Source organism: Epinephelus lanceolatus, chromosome 22, assembly GCF_041903045.1.
Source record: "Epinephelus lanceolatus isolate andai-2023 chromosome 22, ASM4190304v1, whole genome shotgun sequence".
NCBI classification, from domain to species: Eukaryota; Metazoa; Chordata; class Actinopteri; order Perciformes; family Serranidae; genus Epinephelus; species Epinephelus lanceolatus.
In genome coordinates, this window is record NC_135755.1 from 18,984,687 (window position 1) to 19,005,272 (window position 20,586).

At 42.9% G+C, this 20,586-nt stretch overlaps 1 protein-coding gene across 2 annotated transcripts in view; it reads right to left on the reverse strand.

Annotated features, from left to right (window-relative positions):
- Positions 1–728: 728 nt before the first annotated feature.
- Positions 729–20,586, reverse strand: part of LOC117272639 (actin-binding protein WASF3) — a 57,560-nt gene continuing 37,702 nt past the window's right edge. Inside the window, exons 3-11 of one of the 2 annotated variants that reach the window (XM_033651623.2) lie at positions 18,540–18,674; positions 10,069–10,222; positions 9,664–9,781; positions 7,004–7,072; positions 6,454–6,498; positions 4,418–4,551; positions 2,629–2,919; positions 1,748–2,163; positions 729–1,424 (exon numbers count right to left, since the gene is read on the reverse strand). In XM_033651623.2, the coding sequence (XP_033507514.1) occupies positions 1,267–1,424; positions 1,748–2,163; positions 2,629–2,919; positions 4,418–4,551; positions 6,454–6,498; positions 7,004–7,072; positions 9,664–9,781; positions 10,069–10,222; positions 18,540–18,674 (1,520 nt within the window). In that variant the 3' untranslated portion in view covers positions 729–1,266. The remainder of the gene's footprint in view (positions 1,425–1,747; positions 2,164–2,628; positions 2,920–4,417; positions 4,552–6,453; positions 6,499–7,003; positions 7,073–9,663; positions 9,782–10,068; positions 10,223–18,539; positions 18,675–20,586) is intronic. The other variant, XM_078164512.1, reaches the window with a different exon arrangement.

Here is a 20,586-nt window from a genome sequence, read left to right on the forward strand (position 1 = left end):
GCGTTAGAGACTCTACTGCTATGATTGGTTTCTCTTTAACAGCTGTGGTTGACTCTAGCAAATGCCATCAGAAGCACTATGACTAAGTAACCAATGAAATCTTGCCGACTAATGACCTTTCTAGTTGACTAACTTTTGGTCGACTCTTAGGGGGCAGCGCTATGGTTTCTTGTGCACAGGTCTCTGTTAAAAAAGTAATTTTGATGTCAAAGAAACTGCCTGTTTCAACCAAGGATTTTATGAAAATGTAAATGCAATATCCGAGACATTAAAAACACAAATAATATGTTAACAGAGTCATTGCCCCGCTATCAAAACTGTCATAATGTTTGGCTAACTTTGCTCACTTCCTGTTTGAGCCACAGTGTAGCTCCAAAGACTATTTCTGTCCCTAATTTTATATATGTTTTGACCCTGCACGTTCAGACATAAGAATCAAGCTAACTAATTATACAGTTAGCTACATGCTGCACACTCTACTGTTTGTATTTATAACACAAAGATGATTCTGGAGCTGATTCTGTTGTCTTGTGTTGGTTAAGGTGACCAATGAGCCAAACTCTCAAAATGACAGTGAGGCCTCTTCAGGAGAGTGCGCGTGTTTCGTAAACAGGCACGGCCCTGCGAGGCGGAGTCGTCCTCTGAGGAGTTTTTTTTTTTTCCCTGACTTGTTTTCATAAATTCTTTCTCAACATTTGGCAGATAAGTTAAGATTGCACTACAATGACTTTTTCTTGTGCTATACCATGTGCTTTGTAAACACATTGCCCCCCATACTCACCAGGGGCCCCCAGTTATTACAGGCTCTCAACCTGCAGTGTTGATGATAATTATCAGTCACAATATGTAGGCAGGGAGACGTTGGTGCGTTTGTTTTTCACAGCTGAGCGTTAGTGGTTAAAAATGAGCAGACGGGGGCGGGAGGGTGTTGAAATGGTGTGAACGTAGAGTGTATTTGTCGCGCCACACACCCTCAGTGGTTCGACGCACAAACCTCTAGGGTTTCAGTTCAAGAATAGGCGTCGTCAGGGGCAACCGAGCAAGCTGAAATTACCAACCTGTTGCTGTAGAGGTGCTCAATGTTCAGAGGCTGCAAGTATAAGCGTGAATGTATGTGTGATTGATTATTTTTTCTTACTGTAAAAATGTAAATGATGAACATTAACCAAACCCCTTCATTTTCACCTCAGTGTCTCAACGTTTCACCCTCTCCTTCTCCCAGTGCACACCACCCACCGTGCACCCGTCACACTCTCTAAAATTGTTTTAGTCAGACCATTCGTTCTCGTCGAGCTCGGAGTCATCGTCGGACTCGCTGTACTCCACGGCGATGCGGCGGGAGAGGATGGTGGCCACGTCATTGCCGACCGGCTCCCTCTTGGCCTCCTGCTCCCTCTGCTCCTGCACCTTCCTCAGCTGGATGCCTGGAGGGGAGGGAGGGAGGGAGGATGGATGGAGGGGGGAGGGGTGGAAGGAGTGAGCAAGGGCGTGACTAGAAATTCTGGGGTCCCTGGTAACAGCTCAAAAATGACGGCCAGGCGTTAAGTGTGGTCAGTGTGTCATCAGAGGCTGTGAACGTTTTCTTTACAAACAATTAATTTGCATCCTACAATTTCCAAAATATATTTGAGTAATACAGGTATGGAGTTTTGTTTTCTAGTCCAAAATAATCATCTAAGTATTTAAGACAAATACAGATACGAAAGATAAAAATATTCTTGAACTCTGACCTTAGTGACACACTTACCTCTACGTATGGCGGCCAGCAGGTCGGAGCGGGCATCGCTCATCGGGATCATCCCCAGCATGGTGGACTTCCTGGTCGAGGGCGCCGCATCCACAGCCGACTGGCCGACAGCGACGTGCGGTGGCGAAGGGTGAGCCTGGTGGCCTGCGGGGGCTCCAGGTGGCGGTGGAGGAGGGGCGGCTGGGGGTGCACCCGAAGGTGGGTGGGAAGGGGAGGGCACGTAGTTGGCCGGGGGAGGAGGAGGGGAAGGGGAGTAGGGGCGGGAGAGGGCGGAGGAGGTGGGGGGGACAGCGGAGGTGGCGCCGGGGGGCGGGGCTGTGGTGGAGTCGAAGGCGGTCTGGGCCGAGGGGATGGTTGGGGGAGGGGGAGGAGGAGCGGGTGGGATGTAGTACTCTGGGATGGTGGAGGGCTGGCCGCTGAGGAGACAACAGAAGACAGTGTGTAAGAATAAATGTCTTCTAATCTGAGCAAAAACCTCTGTGTAAAATGACACACAACGTCAGGCTGGCCGCTGTATTTATACTCTGTTCACTCATGTGTCCTTTTCTGCAAAGCTGCGAGCCAGATATTTTTAAATGTAGGACAATAAAAAATGAACTGAAGAGTAAAGGGTCTGATGTAACTGGTTTCTATGAATGTCAGGTCTTGAAGAAGTCATGAAGAGACATTTTGAAAAGGCGACATGTTCCATTTTAACATTCAAAGCAGCAGTGGGTTGACATTAGCTCGGCCTTTATAGTTTAAACATCATGTCTCACTTATTCACTTTGCTATCAGACTAAGAAAAGCCAAGAGCCATGAGACAGAGAAATGTGGTGTGCACTAGTGCTGGGCTCCACATGACACCAGCACAAAGTAAAGATTTAGATGTGTAAACCTACCCGTGCCCGGCCCGGTATTCCTTAACCGACTGCTGCCTCGGCCCGTTAACCGTTGGATCTCCGCCAGCCTGGACCCCGTGTCCCGATGGGGTCCTGCCCAGAGAGGCTGCATGTCGCCCTCCAGGCGCAGGCCCTGGGGGCTGGTTGGCCGGCCTGAGGACCCGATCCAGCGACTGAGTCTGGGCTGCTGCGCTGAGGTGGTCCCTGCTGTGGTCCGTGGGGTGGACGGCACTGGGGGCCTGGGTGGAGGGGTGGTTGGGGCTTGCAGGGTAGGAGTCAGACGCCATTGACCTGGTAGAGGGAACGTGAGTGGGTGGTCAATTTTATTTTATTTTTTGAAGATATAATAACATAGGTTTCTCTCCTTGATTACGACAGTTACAGTCAGTGAATTATTTTCTTTATGCCTTTCACCATTTTGTTACATTCTTCAGTTATTGCTTTTGTAATTCAACAGCAAAACTACATCAAAACATCTGTTAACAAACTCTCACACAACTTATTCAGTATATTCCAAGCCTCATTTATCCAGTCGTATGCTCAGTATTTCCCAAACATGCAAGCCATAATATTTAAACAGAAACCCGTCAGTGCTTTCCTCAAAGCCAGACTCTATTGACAAAAATAGGAATTTTACCTCACTTAACACTAGAGTTTCTGGTCTACAGCGTCCTTAATCAGATCATTAGTTTGTGTTATTGTGGGACTTTGGTGTTTTACAGGGTTAGTTTGGATTCACCACAGTCACAACATAACACAAATAAACTACTGGTCAAGGCAGAGGTAGACCAGAAGCTCATATATTCAGCAAGGTAAAATTAAATTTTTTGTCGATGGAATCAGACTTTGAAAAGAGCATAGATACCTTTCAGTTCAGCTTTAAATACCAGTTCTTAGCAAAAATGCACATGTTTGGGAAGTACTGAGCACACAACTAGAAAAAAGAGACTTGAATTACACTGCAAGAGTTGTAGGAGAGTTGATAAACAGATGTTTTGACTTTGTTTTTTCTGATGTTGGACCCCAATGACTTCAATTCATCATGAATTTTTTCCATTTTTGGATTCTTCCTTCAACATTGAGGCATGCGAGACAGCCGAAGTTTTCTTCTCAAATTCAACCTAACACGGGTTAAATAACTGGTGGTTAAGTATTCCTTTAATTAAAAGTCAGTAGTATCCAAATAACACATAATTATATCAATTAATTTTCAAGAGGAAGTTTTTTACAACAAGCACAGATTTCCTAGAACTTTGAGCATACTGGTTAAATGTAAAAACAAATATAAAACATTAATAATAGCACTGACCAAATATAGCTCATCTATAACTAGGGGTAATATTCTCAGTAAAAAATATAAAGAAATTCATATGCTCTAAATTACTTTCTCCAGGAGAGGGCAGCAAAGAGCTTTAAACAATACAGCAGGTAGATTGGCTCTGCTTAAATCTCCATCACAGGTGCTTAAATGTGTGTAACTGTGAGACACAGAGTGGTTGTGTTACTACACTTGCACACTATATACTATTTACAGTCTACCAATAACCACTTACAGCTCATTAAGGCTGAGAAAATAGGAAACTTAAGTCTTTTTATCATGCTAATGCAGAAAACCTCACTCCCCTTGTGTGTGCACGTATTCCCAGTCAACCACTCATGCTGGGTTTTGTTATCCCGCCTCCCTGGAGACAGCAGACTCCACTTATAAACAGTGATGTGTATGTGTTGTGACAAATAAGGGCCCTGGAGGAAAACTGCACACATATAGCGACAGCTTGTGTGTGTTCACCTGCTATCAGGGGACAGGGAGCCCTCTGAGGACATGCCATGGTAAGGTGAAGGGGTGAGCCTGGCGTCTGGTCTGAACTCTTTGTCATAGGCCAGGACGTTCCACTCCTGGCGCCGGTTACGAGCCTTACGCACCTTCAAAGGCAAAAGGTACATATTTTTACTGAAGAAATAAAAATCGAATCTGCAAATCACATCTTTAATGTACCCTATGAATAATGTAAGTGATGGTTGAAAGAACTACATCTGGTACTAGTGTTGCTGCAGCTCTTTAACATTCACTGGCTGTGGTCTGAAGAATTGGCACAGCTGTCCTTCTCTAACACCTCGCTGGGGACGGTGTTAATGGGCATTGAAGAGTGTCTCACTGTCTTTACTTTAGTAAACTGCTTTAATGTACTTTTATGAAGATGGTTTTGGAGTGATGAAGTGTTCTCCACACTGGCAGTGGTGCGTGCTCTTCAAATGTACTCATAAAAAGCTGAGTTTGCTGAGTTCACTGTTGGCTCTTCTAATACCTACATCATGTTTCTCCTTAAGCACCTTTGTGATTCACTCAGTTCTCAAGCCCACACTGGTGCAGAGATGGTGCATGTATAAACGTATACATAACATGCATCGCCATCAGCTAATCAGCTAAGCTAAAACCATCTTTTTGAGTAATAAAAAGCAAATTAAAGCCAGCCGAAACATTGTTAAGGACTGCTCTCACCCTGGTCAACATGAGCTCGACCCCCTGCCCTCAGGCAGGCACTACAGGTCATTAAAAACTGGGACCACTAGACTCATCAACAGCTTCTTTCCTAAGGCCATTCACACTCTCAATCAACATACAATCTGAACAGTTGTGGTGCACTCTCACAACAACACTCACTATATTTTATTAGACATGGCAATAACTACTGGGACTTGTGCAACAGCTACTGTGTACTGGGCAATTTGTTGATTCTGGCACTTAATATTTACTGGCTTGGTTGCGCCGGGCCTGTGTTTAACAGATCACCGTCGATTACCACACAATGCACACCCACTAGATTTGACTTGATCCCAACTTGCCCTGATGTTATGCACACGTGGATGATGATAACTTCACAAGATCAAAGCAGCTGCAGTTTTTAAAGTCAGGTGCCGCAGCTGCTTTATATCGGCTGCAAGACCCACAGTATGGTGGGATACACCTGGCAGTCGCCTAATAAAGGAGCGGACTGGCTTTTAGTTTTGAACACTAACACCAAATTTTGTTTAACATCCTAATTTTTTTGTGTAATTGTAATATGTAACACTAGACTGTAGGTTATTGGTCTCTTGTTGTGCAATGAAGATTTATTCTATTAGGGGCCGTAACTATGCCGCGTTTTTTGCGTCCTTAAATTAATTGTTTCAATGCAGACATGCTGTAGGCACGCTCAAACGCTAGAGTGATGCCATCGCGGCATTGAAATTGCTTAGCGATCTCAGACACAACCCGCAAACTTGAAAGCTGGCACAAAAAAGGCACAAGAGTAGTGCCCAGCACCTGACCTTGCGTTTCTCGACATGTATACAGCCCCTTAAAAAACACACCTTGTGTGGTTGATAATAGTAATAAGTGGTCTTTAAATTACAGGTAGCCTACAGATGGATCTAACAGGACATAAGTGTTTTTGCGACTTCCTGTAGATTCTTTCAAGGCTGCTGTAAACAGTCAATACAGCTTTTTGCCACCTGCTGCTGCCACCTGATCTTGTCCACTTTCCAGATGAGGCACAGTTCATCTCTAATGAGCCTAATAAGCTAACAGTGGCGACTCAAGAAATACACATTTGGAAAAAAGAGTGAGTGCGACAAAGCTAACATTGTTTGGCCTCTCCGTTCCATTAAAGGTCAGCACAAGAGTGACCTAGATGGTTTTAGGTCGTCCACTGATCTCAGGGATATTTTAATGCTAACTTCCTATTTTGCTAATTTCATGCTAGTTTCAAAAATAAGTCCACAAGTGGTGTTGCAAAAAATAAAAAAATAAAAAAAATAAAAAAAAGTGTGCAAATCCTCACTGACCTTCTTCACCTCTCTGCCTGGGTCCTCAACCTGCTTCTGCTGCTCCTGCAGGAGAGACAGAGGCAGACAGATAGATAGAAGAGTGGAGAGAAACTCAGTCATTGATTATTGATTTCTCTGGGCCAGAGGAAGAGAACAGGACCCCATCACCAGCTCCTTCAACATGGGGTAAATTTCACCCACACACACCCTAGGCTACTCATCATCACCCAGTCACCATTAAACACACCAACATAAACTAGCAGACGATGGACAACGGAGCCAAAACTTCTGGTAACACAAGACGGGAACCAAACCAATCACAGAGGGTTAGAGAGAGGGTGAGGTGGCAAGCTAATGCAACGTGACACACACAGACACAAACAGAGGGGAAGGTGTGTGCCTCAGTGTCTTTTATTAATACTCATATGCAATAACTGGCTTGTGTTCTCCTCTTTGTGTCTTACCTGAGTTCCTCTATAACATATGAGTGTGTGATGTGTGTTAGTGGGGTGTGCGAGGGTAAAGTGGCGGGCAGGAGAGGGCAGGTTAGGGGTCTGGGTTGTCTTACAGAGATGGACAGGGGGCTCCTGGGTGGGGCCTGTCTGGAGTGGGGCCTGTCAGGGTGGGCCGGACAGCCCTATGGAAACATGGGAGAAAGACAAGCTGGTGCGTTAGACTGAGCAGAGGAGGAGGAGGAGGAGGGGTTGGGTGTGTGTCTTGGAAACCAGGTAACTTAGAGAAAGAAAGGAGGAAGAGAATAAGGAGGAACGTGTAGATGAACCGTCCTCCTGCGGCTGAGCTTCCCCTGGTATCCAAAACCTGTTAGTCTTTCAAAACTTCCACTGCTTTGTTTCTAAAGGGAATTTATTCTGCCAGGTTTCCAGGTTGAAGGGAGGGAACAGAAAAAAATGTGAGCAGCATTAAATTGAACAGAAATATTGACATAGTGCAGCAAAACACATACAGCAGCAGCTGTTCAGGGGTTTAGAAAGTGATTGTCGAGAGGGCTGATGGAGAGAGGTGTAGCATTTTAAAGTGAATCAAAGGGGAATAACAGTGAAATTCAGCTCTGAAATATTTAATTCTCTGCCAATTATGTTGGTTTATTAGATGTTCAAAAGAGCCTCACAGAGAAATAACTGGAAAAGACAGAAAATGATCATCTCCACTGTTAAATTTTTTTCTGTTGGACTGAAAAATATATCCGAAGCTCAAACTTGGCTAAACTCCAATAAAACTAGAATTACCACCTTGTAGTTGCGTGCCTCCGCCAAATAGTCAAGTTGCAGTTTACATCCATGTATGTCCAAGATTTTGAAGGAATTAAACAAAATGTATTAAGTGTATTTTTTGGCGAAACATGAATGCTTCACAACTTCCAGAGCTGAAACATGACGCCAACGCGAAGTGCCGAAACCTGCAGTTCCCTGACTGGCCACTTGAGGCTGGCTCCAAGAGCGAGTCAGCCCCCTTAGACCCCCATGTTACAGTGGATATGTACATGTTTACAGCCTGGTAAGAAAAACGTTTTGGTCACTATAGCTAATTTCCCCAATCATGACAACTGTACGGGCCAGTGTTAATTTCATTAACGAAAATTTTTCAACAACGACCTTTTTTCCATGATGAAAATGATGAGCTAAAAATAAATCTTGATAATAAAAACTAAGGTAAAATCTATGTTTCATTTTCTCTGATGAGACAAGACGTGATGAGAATGTTAGTGGTCGACTATCGGACATTAAAAGCCGAAAATGGCTGCGCCTTTAATTACCTTCAAATGTCGCATAAGCGACGGGCTGGCAAACTCAATTAAATAGTCTGCGCCAGGATGTTTTGCTAGCCAGCAGCAAGAACACTCACACTGGAGCAGCGTCAGCCATTGGTGTTGTGAGCTGCAATTCAGCAGTAAATAATCAAATGTGTGGATGGTGGAGCTGCTGAATGGATTTGTGGAGTTTGTTAGTTGCAGGGGTGGCTGTTAGCAGTTAGCGCCGCTTGTTAGCTGCTGAACGGCAGCAGAGCAAGCAGCCACCAGCTGCTGGACAGGCAGGTAGGAGGCTGCTCAGTTATCTGTGAGTGTAGCTGTGCTGTAAGAAAACAGTCTGACCTCAGATCAGTTTTCTCTGACAGAGATGAGAGTTTAGTTTTAATCACCAACTCTGTGAGAGATGAGTTTAAACCTCCAGACTATCATAATGCAGATTAAGAAAGAATTCAGCTTTAATTAACTTATTTTTCGGCTTCTTAACCGTGAGGCTAATAAGTCAGAGTTTACAATGAACCTGGGTACAAATCGTAATTGTCTCAGATTAATTAATTATGGTGTCAAAGTTTTAGAGAGCATAAATAGAGATGTTAAGCTTTTCAGATGATGATCAGTAAGTGTGTGCTCATAAATCAGCCCTTGCACCTGTCAAACACTGCTAGAGAAATGACAGTTTGTACGTGTGCAAAATTATTTGTAGCTGCAGAAAAAATGTCTAAATGAAATTTTTATACAACCTGTCACCTTGACTCTAATTTCTGATACATGAATTAGCCTCACTGGATTAGTATAAAGATAAAAGACGTATTCAAAACAAAATGACACCAAATTTTCGTTGATTAAAACATTTTGAATTTTCGTCGACTAAAACTTGTATGTGTATGAAGTGTATGAAGGATAAATATGGCTAAAATGTGACTAAACCTAACAAGCATTGTCATCATTAATTACACCAGTTTTATTTTCCTGTGACAAGTCAAAAGGACTAACAAGGCCTAGTATGACAAAGAACTGTATTGAAATAGCTGTAATCTTACACAGAGGCTACATTTTTCCATGAATATGCGAACACAGTGTTACATATAAACGGTTTGAAGCTGTATTCCCCTTTGGCCGTTTATTTGTCTCTGGATAATGAGCCTGCCCAGCTGCTGCTGTATCAATAACCAATTACACAACAAAGCAAAGCTTAATGATGAGTACACTAAGATAAGAATGCATAAAATGAAATAACAGCATAAAAAAGGCACGATTAGGCAGGAAAAAAACAGATTAGCAAATTAAAGCAGAAGATGGATTTTATTTACTTGTTGTGTTACACTCTCACAGTCACACACATCCAGCACACAGCATGTGTACCAGTCACACATACAAGCATGCCCCCGAGTTGCACTCACAAATACACACTCGAATACGAGCAGACTCCACCAGCACACACTAACACGTACACACACCCGTACCTTCTGTCGTCTCTTCTCCTTGCGTTTGTCCTCGGTGGCCTGCAGCATCTTCTCCTTCCACAGGTTGAAGAAGTAGGAGGGGTCAGTGTAGAACTTCAATGCATCCTTTTTGTCGTCCCTACGTGGAGGAACGACCAACAAACAAAAAAGACATAAAAAAAATGCTCACAATAGGAGGGGTGGAGCGTAGGGCTGCATAATATGAGGAAAATACTCCATATGCAATAATGTTGTTAAATAATGTAATGAATGCCCAATGTCTAGTCTTGGTCCGGTTATTTTGGTGCGAGTGTGATTGCTGTGTTCACACCTGCCCAAACGAACCGCACTTAGGGGGCAAATGAACCTGAGTTTGATTGAACCGAACCAAACAGGGCAGGTGTGAAAGCACCCTAAATGACTGACCTATAGGGGCTGAGAATGTTGAGCGGAGGAGGTTTGTCACAGCGATGGTACATCTCCACCACAGGGTTGGGGACAGAGGTCCTCGACACCACCTGCTGGTCCTGGATCGTGCTACTCTTGAAGGCCTTCCTCATGTTAATATCCTGCAGGGAGACTGGAAGGAGCAGAAAGGAATGGAGACAATGAGAGACTGAAAACTGAGTCAACAGTACAGTCAACAACTTGACAGTAAGGCCAAAAAAAAGAGCACAATTTACAGTATCTGACAACATAATCCACCAAACCAGCTGTTTTAACTCTTCAAGTGTCGGCTTAGCAGCTAAATCCTGAATGTGAAACACTGTCCTCTCATCTCTGGTCTCAATTCTGCAAAGTTTACGCTCATGAATTAGGTCAGAATTTGAGGATATGATCTCTTGTTTGCACACTTAATGAGTGTTACACCAATAATCGGCCAGAGCATGGCTACTTAGCTTCAAAGTTTTGTGCTGCCTAAGTCAGCTTTGGTCTTGATAAAGTAATCAGAGATAAACTATTATGGACAATCAGGCAGCAAAAGGAAAATGTAATTCGATTTTTCAGAGCTAAATTACAAGATGTATTTTCATTACTTTTTCTTTCTATTTAGAGCCAAGGAAACAGTTTTTGTTTCACTGCAGGTAAATAAAATATATAAAGTCTTGTTTTATTGAACCCATTGTTCATTTGTCCAGGTCTCCAATGCAATAAATTCAGCACACACATTCCTGTGTTTCCTTTGTTTTCTTTCCAAACGTCAAAGGGTAGCAAATTAGATTTGAACAATTTAGCAGAAAGAGTCAAACAGAACAGGATGCCACCTTCAAGGCAAAAACGCAATCCGAGGTCGCAGGGGGCCTGGAGCCTATCCCAGCTGACACTGGACGTGAGGCAGGATATACCAGACTATCACAGGGCTGACACACAGAGACAGACAACCATTCACACCTAGAGGCAATTTAGAGTCACCAATTAACCTGCATGTCTTTGGACTTTGGGAGGAAGCTGGAGAAAACCCACACTGACACCGGGAGAACATGTTAACTCCACACAGAAAGGCTCCTCCACCCTCTTACTGTGAGGCGATAATGCTAACCACTGTAGCACTGTGTCGCCCCCTGAGATTTATGCATATACAGGTTTTGTTGAAAGGCATTCTGGGAATGTAGGACATTGCTTACAGGAGCAGAATACAGGAGAAAAAATAATACAAGTTTAAGTTTTGACATAAAAAAACATTCGACTGAATTGTCTACTTGTACAATGTAGTGTGACGTATATCTGTTTTATGAACAAACTACATGCCAGATTAAGCGCATGAGCAAAACACTTCACATGCAGGAACCTCGCTAACTGAATGGCCACACCAATGTTAGAAGCACTGTCTGTTACATTCTTGTGCTGCTTTTTGCAGGAGGTCTGCAGTGTTTGCTCCAGTGTGACTTTCGTGTTCTGCTCTAGTTTAGAGAACGTGAGACAGAAGTCGCCAGTCCTCTGTGAGATAATGTGCCATTATAGACACATGAATCCAGTTTAAGTTAACACCACCCTTCCTTCTGTGTTCAAAGATTCCTCAACTTTATGCCTCACTTCTCTGTAGAGCTTGGGTACGACTGTGTCGGTGAAAAAACATCAGAACGGAGTCCCATACTGACGGAGTGTTTTTAGCATGTAACAAAAGCCTTTGTTTTCAACAACGCTGTGTGGACGCAGATCTTTGTACATGAAGGACGTGATGGACTGTGTTATTTTCTTCGCTCTCTCAGAGTTGGATGGTAGTTTTGTCGAGCTAAGTGTGTCCAGTGTTGGTTGATTTTTCCCTAAAGCGGGTTTAGCGTTAGCTTGGTCGTCATCTCTGGATGGGGGTGTGCTAAGTCCTTCTTTCCAAAACAAGTCCAGATGTTTGATTTAAACGTCAATGGCGCGTTTCTGATATCTTTCTCCAGTGCATCCATCTTTGTTTTGATGAACTTCCTGCCAAATGCTGCGGACTGAGACCTCTGCTGACCTCACCAGGAAAAGAAAACATCAGCACCATCTAGTGGACCGAAAAAGCAACTGATTTTATTATTCTAGTACCAAAAGTCGTATTAAAATGTGTATTCGCAAAAATGACGTTAATAATAAAAGATCCATTATTGGCGTCCATGTATCGATACAAAATCTCCACACAAAATATCACGATACTACGCTGTATCTAAATTTTCCCTGAATCATCAACTGTGATCTCACAGATAATGCTGCTGTAGCACTAAAACATCACACTACACTGTGCAAGCAGAGAATTGTTTGCTGTAATTGTAATATCATAAAATGCATATAGACTAAAACACATGACAAATAGCTTACACACTGCACGCACTCTGACATATACACAAACACATACATATGCATACGCACAAACACAGACGGTGCTAACAGGACAGCAGGGACAGATTAGTCTCCGAGCTTGTTGCACCAGCTTAACAAGTATATTTCACACACAACACACACACTCACTTTGCAGCTGCGAGAGAGGTGCGTGGATGTGCAGGAGCAATACGTGTGTGTTTATGGTAGTCCAAATTCTTTGTGCTATGCAGCGTGTAGGACGGCGTGATAATATGATTTGTCTAGCCAGTATGTGTGTGTGTGTGTGTGTGTGTTTTTATATGTGTTTTTATACACAGAGAAAGGGAGAGTGAGAGACAGAGAAAATACTGCATGTATGTGTGTCAATCCCTTAACCCACCCCCCCAGAGGAGATTTAACGCGACACTGCTGCAATGCTATCCAGGATCTAGCAGATGGCTAACCACACACACACACTGGCTGGTTCAGTGTACATCGGGCCTGTATAATAAGGTTAAACCATGTCAATGCGACATATGTTCCTACCAGTGATTTACTTGACTTCTGGACTGTAAACTCTGTGTGTATGTGTGTGTGTAAGTTATCAGCAGCATTATTAACAACGTCAGAAAGAAGGAGTGTTTCAGCTTTAACCTCTGGCTGCAAATTCCTCAAAAACTAAAGGGCGATTGGCTGTTTGATCTGTGTGTTACTGTGTGTGTGTGTGTGTGTGTGTGTGTGTGTGTGTGCAGATTCTGCAGTCAGCACACACGTTCCTGTCTGCTCCGTGTTTGATCATTCCTTCCTAAGCTTCTGTCCCCGCGGCCAAATGAATAATCCACAAAACTAGCAGCTAATGCAACTTTCATTCAGACACATCTTCAAAGACACCTCGAGCTTCTCCCTCTCTTTTTTAACACTCTCTCTATTCTGGTATCCTCTCTCTATAACCATACACACACACACACACACACACACACACACACACACTCTGTCTCTATCACCTCTGGCTCCATGTCCTCTGTCTCTCATCACTCTGACTTTAACGTTCATCCTCCTCTCTGCACATGTACGTGTACACAAATGTGTTGACTGCTGCTAATAACCAGCTTAATATATTAAGTAGTCTGGTTTGCAGCAGCTTGACTTGCACATTTACATTTACACGAGTAGTCATTTCAAATTTTGGAAACAGGGAACATCTTGTTTGTGCCATGCAAGTAGAAGGAGGCCTATCAGATGTATGAATAATCCCTTTAAAGAGAAGTTCTGTTACTTGAGGTGTTTTGGGTTTGACGCATTCCTTCCCCGTGAACAGAGCGTGAAATTCACACCAATCATCTGCATGTGAAATGGAGACAGATGTACAATCTCTCTTTTGTGCTGCAGCACGTTCACGTGAACCTGTATTCTGCGAGTTCATTTGTATTTTTGAGCAGCAGAGATTAGACTCACCATTCACTCAGATTGGTGAAGCTACCCAGCAAGCAATAGTTGTGATTTAAATGTATTGGCTATATTTAGCTCCGATTTAGTCTAGCTACATGTAACCCAAATCTAGCCGATTTAATTTTGAAATTGATTAAATGTAATTTTCACCATTGCAGATGGCGTGCGGTTTGATATTCAATCACGTATAGAGAGTCAACAGTAATTAAAATATGTTTATCTCCATTTTTTGGACATGGTCTCTACATAGCCGTATAATTGATGACGTCTACACTTTGGCTATGGTTAGACGTCTACCAAATTTTCACTGACAGCCCAAATTCAGCCATGATTTAGCCTAGACGTCAGGTCTTCATGTAGACGGCTATTAGATGTTTTTTAAACCACAAAAAGGTTGCTGGGTAATTTTGACTTTGACTTTGTCTTTGACTTCCCAAAACCATTTGCATGTTTCCACCAAACACTTTCGGTATGGTACCTTTGACACCAAAAGTAACCCTTCAGACATGTTACCTAGACCGTAGCATTTCCATCACAAACAGTTCCTCATAACCGATGACAGAGATGGAAGTCTGCACCTCGTTTATCATCCACAGAACGAGGCCATGTACAGAGGAAGTGCCTAGCTGCAGCAGCCGCAGGTTTGAATCCAGCTTGCGGCCCTTTGCTGCATGTCAGTCCCCACTCTCTCTCTCTCTCTCTCTCTCTCTCTCTCTCCCCATTTCACTCTCTGTCCTGTCATTAAAGGCAAAAAAGCCCACAAAAATAATCTAAAAAAAAAAAAAAAAAGGCTTGTGCAAATAACGTTAGCATGTTGTATTTGTTTGGAAAACGTATAAGAGTATAAGACAGTTGTTTCGTCAGTGAACCTTGTAAGTTGTAATGGAGCCGAATTTTGTAACGTTACCTTTGTTAAATGTTGCTGTTGTTCCTGGCTTCATATGAGTAGAGGAAAAGTCCGCTAGCTGCTAGGCTAATTTATACAAGGTCCAGCAAAAGACAAGTGCTTTGTCTGTGAATGCTGCGAGTTATAGAAGCTGATTTGTGTACTTGTGTTTAGATTGTCGCTATTAAGCCATGTTTTAAGTGAGTTTTAGGTGTGTTTTGAATCAACTACACTTTACAGCACTTCACAGGAACTCCAGGGCCAACCAGTGTTTTGGAGGTGTGACTGTTGCGCAGCTGCATATTTTCAAATGGGAACATTTTATTTTATTTTGATAATGGTCTGTTTTATGAAACTGCTTGTGACATCTCAAATGTAACTTGCAGCTGAAAACATGTTGCCCATTTCCTTGAAAATACTGAGATTTATATATTGTGTGACGCCAGTCTAGCCTATAGATACCGAGATATGAATTTATTGTCCATATCGCCCAGCCCTAAGTAATGCTAAGTATGTAAGTAATAGTCAAAGTTGTCAAATTGAAATTTAAGGTGTGCTGATGGATTCACGTCGTCAACTCATGCACTGAGTAACATTACAAGTAAACCTTCCACCTTAAAAGTCACAGGCAGTCGGCCCAGTGAATTAAATTATTTTTTACTCTGACTCCAGCTGCTGCAAGAGGCAGCAAAACATCCTTTCATTTTATAGTTACAGTGATAAAACTCTCCAGGGTGACCATCCACTACTGACTAATCAACAGACTGCAGTGTTCACAGCTCCACCTTTTAGTACCAGATCTGTGTGCTAGGTACCCCAACAGAGGGGGGACCAAAAATGGGGCCGGTACGCAACAGTTCCACTGGTACCATCCACAACTTTTCACAGTGGAAATGAGGAAAAAAGCATACTGAACTGAACTGTATCGTACTGCTCTGTGGAAACGTGGCTATACTGTATATTCTACTGTTGATAAAAGGAAAACAACATAATTTCAGCTTAATTTCTTTAATTTAACGATACACTGCAGTTTATGCTACACTGAAGTCTACAAATATTTATGCAAAGTTTGTTTCCCAAGCAATTTATTCTTTTTCCAGATTAATAGAGATTCATGAAAAGTACTGGGACAATTTGATTTAATTTTATTTTATTTAAAACATTTATTACTTAAAAATCAAAAACCAACATACCTTTAAGATATGCCTTCCTGTCTTCCTTTCTCCTTTTATTGTCCCTTCCTTCCTCCACTCATTTCTTCTTTGCTCCTTTTTCCTTTCAATGCCCCTTTTTCCATCCTTCCTTCTCTCCTGTCTGTTACTGACTTTTCCTTCCTTCCCTCCCTCATTCATTTCTTCTTCCCTTCCTTCTTTCTTTAATTTCCTCTTCCCTCCTTTCTTTCTTACTTGCACTGCCTCTTTCCTTCCTTATTCTTCCTTTGTTTTCTTTATTCTTTAATTTTCTCTTCTTTCTTTCTTTCTTTCTTTCTTTCTTTCTTCTTTTTCCTTCTTTCTCTTTGTTTCTCTGTTTAATTTTTCCTTTCCTTCTCACTATGTATCAGAAGACATTAAAAGTGACTCATGGCTGTCAGTTTCAAGTCAGTGAAAAGTGGGAAAAAGAAGAAGGAGAAGGCAGGAGCGAAGGATGAAGACAGAAAAGTGAGAAGATGTGACTGCGATGCGAGAGACGGGAGAGTAACACGACAGATGAATGTGTGGTAGGAAACGAAGGACTGACGAATTGCTTGTGCGTAGGAGGAAGAGGCATGGATATGAACAGAGGAGGAGAGGGGAGATGAAAGAGTGTGAGTTGGGGAGGAGGAGGAGGAGCGGGGGGTGAATAAAGGAGGAGGAGGATAAGCATGAGGACTGCTGAGCTTTTCCTTTTCATCCCCGTCTGTGCAGCTCTATCTGACGCTCTGTCTGAGCCCGCCGTGCTGCAGAATGACTAGGCAGTATCAGCAAGGAGAGGGAGGGAGAGGAGTGAAAGGAGAGAGGGGGAAAAAGGGAGGAAAAGAAAACAGAAGTGGGAAGAAAAGAGTGGAAAAGAGATGCTGAAAGGGGGCTGATGCTGAGTGAAAAAGAGAGGGAAGAAATACACAGGAGAGAAGACAGAGTTACAAAAAGAAAAGAGGGCTTGGGAAATAAAAAATAGAAGAAAAGAAGGGATAGAGGGAAGGAGAGAGGAGCGAGGAAGATAAGTAAACATATGGAAGTGGAAATAAGAGATCAAAGGAAGCCAAAAAGGAAATGGTTAGAGAACAGAGGGAAAGAGTAATAAGAAACACAGGAAGGAGGGAGAGAAGGAGGCGGCAAAGGTGAAAGATAGAAGTAGGGGTAGAAGTAGATAAAAATGGGAGAAAGAAAGATTAGACCAGAGATTTGTGATGAGACGAGCTGAAACAGGCAACTAGTTGCAATACGCCTGCTGGTTCACACCAATTCAACTAGGTGAGATGGTGTATCATCTGTATGCAACAACTCGAAATTACCGACAAGGGCAGGATTACATCGGTTAGAAGTTCTGAATGTCAGTTTCAATTCATTTTCGATTAACTGCCCAGCCCTAGTTATGAGCACATACAGCAAGCAGCAGCAGCGACCTGCTGTCCAACACCTGCACACCATGAGGATGGAAACAGAGTGCTTGGCGAGGACGGAGCACTCGCTGCAAGAAGCAAACACGCCGTCTACGGTCATTTTGACTTGACCAGCAGACTTCACTACAAGTTGACTGGCTGTAGAAACAGGTGACATGCTTTACGTTCTAAAACCAGCCGCTGGCCATTTGACCAGCTGAGTTGCAGGTGACATCATCAGTCAGCTTGAGTCGAACTCAGACAGACAGCTCACACTGCTGCAACTTTTTTTTGCAATGTTCGAAAACGGTTTCGTCTCGTTACAAATCTTTGGTCTGAACTGGGCTTCAGAATACGGAGAATTGAGGAAAATATGATGCAACAGTGATGGAGGGAGGGAAGGAAGGAAAGAGGTGTGGATTATAAAAAAAGAAATGGAAGGTGAGGTAACCAGAGAGAGTGAAGGAAAAGAAATGGGGTGAAATGGAGGAAACAATGGTGGAGAAAGGGGGGAAAGGATGAGGAAGAAAAAGAAGGCAAGGAGAGGACATACAAGGATCAAAATCAGATAGGATCCCTCGACTCGAGGTTTCTCACATCTCACATGAAAGTTTAGTGTGAGCCTCTGGGGCCACTGTAGCCAGTTCTGAAATCCTTTTGTAAGTGCTGACTGGATCATCACAGCCCCGTCTGACCACTGCTGTGTGTGTCTTTGAGTGTGTGTGTGTGTGTGTGTGTGTGTGTGTGTGTGCAGGCCTATCAATTACTGCATTACTAGAATTGACCTTCAGAGTTAGTAAAAAGCTTAATGATGGAGATAATGATCATGACTCACACTGTACACACACAACTACACACAACTGGAGCGCAATATGAGTGTGTACTTCTGTTCAATAAACACACACACACACACACACACACATACACACAGACTAATATGGCAGCTGCAGAGATGTTTTGTCAATAAATAATCAGCATAGCCATTAAAATGCTGCAGGCTAGCCTTATGGGAACTGGGCACTGATACACACATTTACACATATACACACACAAACACACAGGAGCAGACAGCTCTCAGATACACACAGTACACACTCGACAACACACACGTACACACACATATGGATGTAAAATCTCACTGGTGCACACGCAGGAATACAAAGATTGTGTGCTCACACTAACACACACATGCATGCTGTCTCTCCCTACCTTCCTCCACAGTGGAGTCGAGCTGGGTGACTTTCACGGCCAGCTGGTCCACTCTCTCCTGCAGGCTGCTCATCCTCAGGTAGAAGCTGTTGGCTTCATTAAACAGCTCTCCGAAAATGTCCTCTGCATGGCGACCTGGATGGAAAAACACGGAGACACGCACGCACATTGGTTAAAATGCAGTTTAACAATATTCTTTCATCCTGTGAAAGTGCATTCACACATTCATGTTCGCCAGCTGAGCTCTTGCTCCCAGCTTCTACGGACATATTCAGGGTTCAAGCTAAAAAAAAATTGACAAGACTTTTATTTGCAAAGTGACATAAATGGTGCGGTAGCAGTCTGCTGTCCAAAATAAGAGGCTTTTTAACAGAGGACATTGTCCTCCTGAGTTATCTGAAAAGAGAAATTCACAGAGATGGAGGTAAGCCGATACTTTGGTCCTGTTCCTTCTCCCTCTGTCTGTCTCAGTAGGACAGATGTCCTCCTGCTGCGCACCTGTCGGGCTGAATACTTTCAAAGATCTCTCTGTTTGCCTCTCTGAGTTTAAACGTGTGTGTGTGTGTATGTGACAGAAATGTTCAAATATTTAAATATATTTACTGAGATGCAGAAATGCCTTCCTCAATAACACCGCCACCTCTAAACCAAATAAAACGCGCACACACACACATACACACACATACACACACCCACCTGCTCCATACCCTGAATGTCTCTTTCCACCTCCTCTCTCTGTCTTTCTGTCTCACAGCCCACGACATGACAGATGAAGCACAGGCAGAGCACTCACTCATTCTCACTGAGCTGTCGCTGAATTTAATTTAGTCCCCGAACTGTTAATCAAATTTAAACAGATCTATTTTTCCTCCACATTTCCACAGAATGATCTCTGTTCTGGTTGAGAGTGAAACCGTGCAGCCCAGAAATAACTTCAGCTGCAAATATCACGGCATCCATATGAACCGCACAGGTATCTAACGAAAGTCAGGTAATGGTGTATATATTGATCATGATGCACCTGGACACAGACATTTTTACTGCAGGACACAGCCAGCATTTTGGCAACATGTTTATGTGTTACTGGATTTCATAAAAATCCACCTTGGATCTGTCTTTTTTTTACCAGGCTGTTTCAAACTCCATCAAACACCATGGCAGCTGCCCCTAAGGCGAATCCATCCTCTCAGCAAGAAACTGCTGAGATACATCTAATCTGCATGTGCAGACACAGCCTTATTCACATTCAAAACATCTCAAGTGATATGTTTTTAAGATCATGAAAAACACTACTTATGTGTGCTGTGAATTCATTAGTGTTGGGTGTGATTGCACTTAAAATGCTGAGGATGACACATCGGGATGTCTCTGTCTCTGATTGCTTGAGACTAATTTGGAGGGGTCAGGCATGCAGTTGACCTACTGTAGTGTAGTGTAAACACAGTGAGTAGTTAAATCTAGTGTGCAGATAGTTATGGCAACCCTGCTCTGTAGCTGTATGGCTAATTGCAAATGCGTAATTTTAACCGTGCTGGTTGGGTTTCTAGTGATGGTATTGTTCGTTAGTGAGAAGCACACTTTAGAATCTTAACACATCAAACATAGATAGTGAAAATTGTCTTCTAATCAACAGAGTGTTAAACTGTCATTGTGAGCATGTTAGCATGCACATGCTAGTATTTAGCCTGAAGCATCACTGTGCCTATGTGCAGCCTCAAAGCCACAGATATTGCTGTAGACTCTTAAGGGGTAACTTTGGTACTTTTTAACCTGGACCCTATTTTGTGTCTGTTTTTGTGTCTAAGTGACTAATGGGAGCAACAATTCTTGAAACTGGTCCAGTATTGAGTGAGAAATAACAGGCTTCAATGGTACATTAATGCGGAACGGTGCACCCTTACATACGTCCACTAAAATTGCTTGTTTTGGCAATGACAGGCTTGTTATTTTCAGTGTCTGACATTTTGTAAAGGATCCTACAGATATAGACCTTTTGTTGAAGAGTAAGATCCTTTTTATGTAATCAGAAACAGCCCTGAAAATTGCA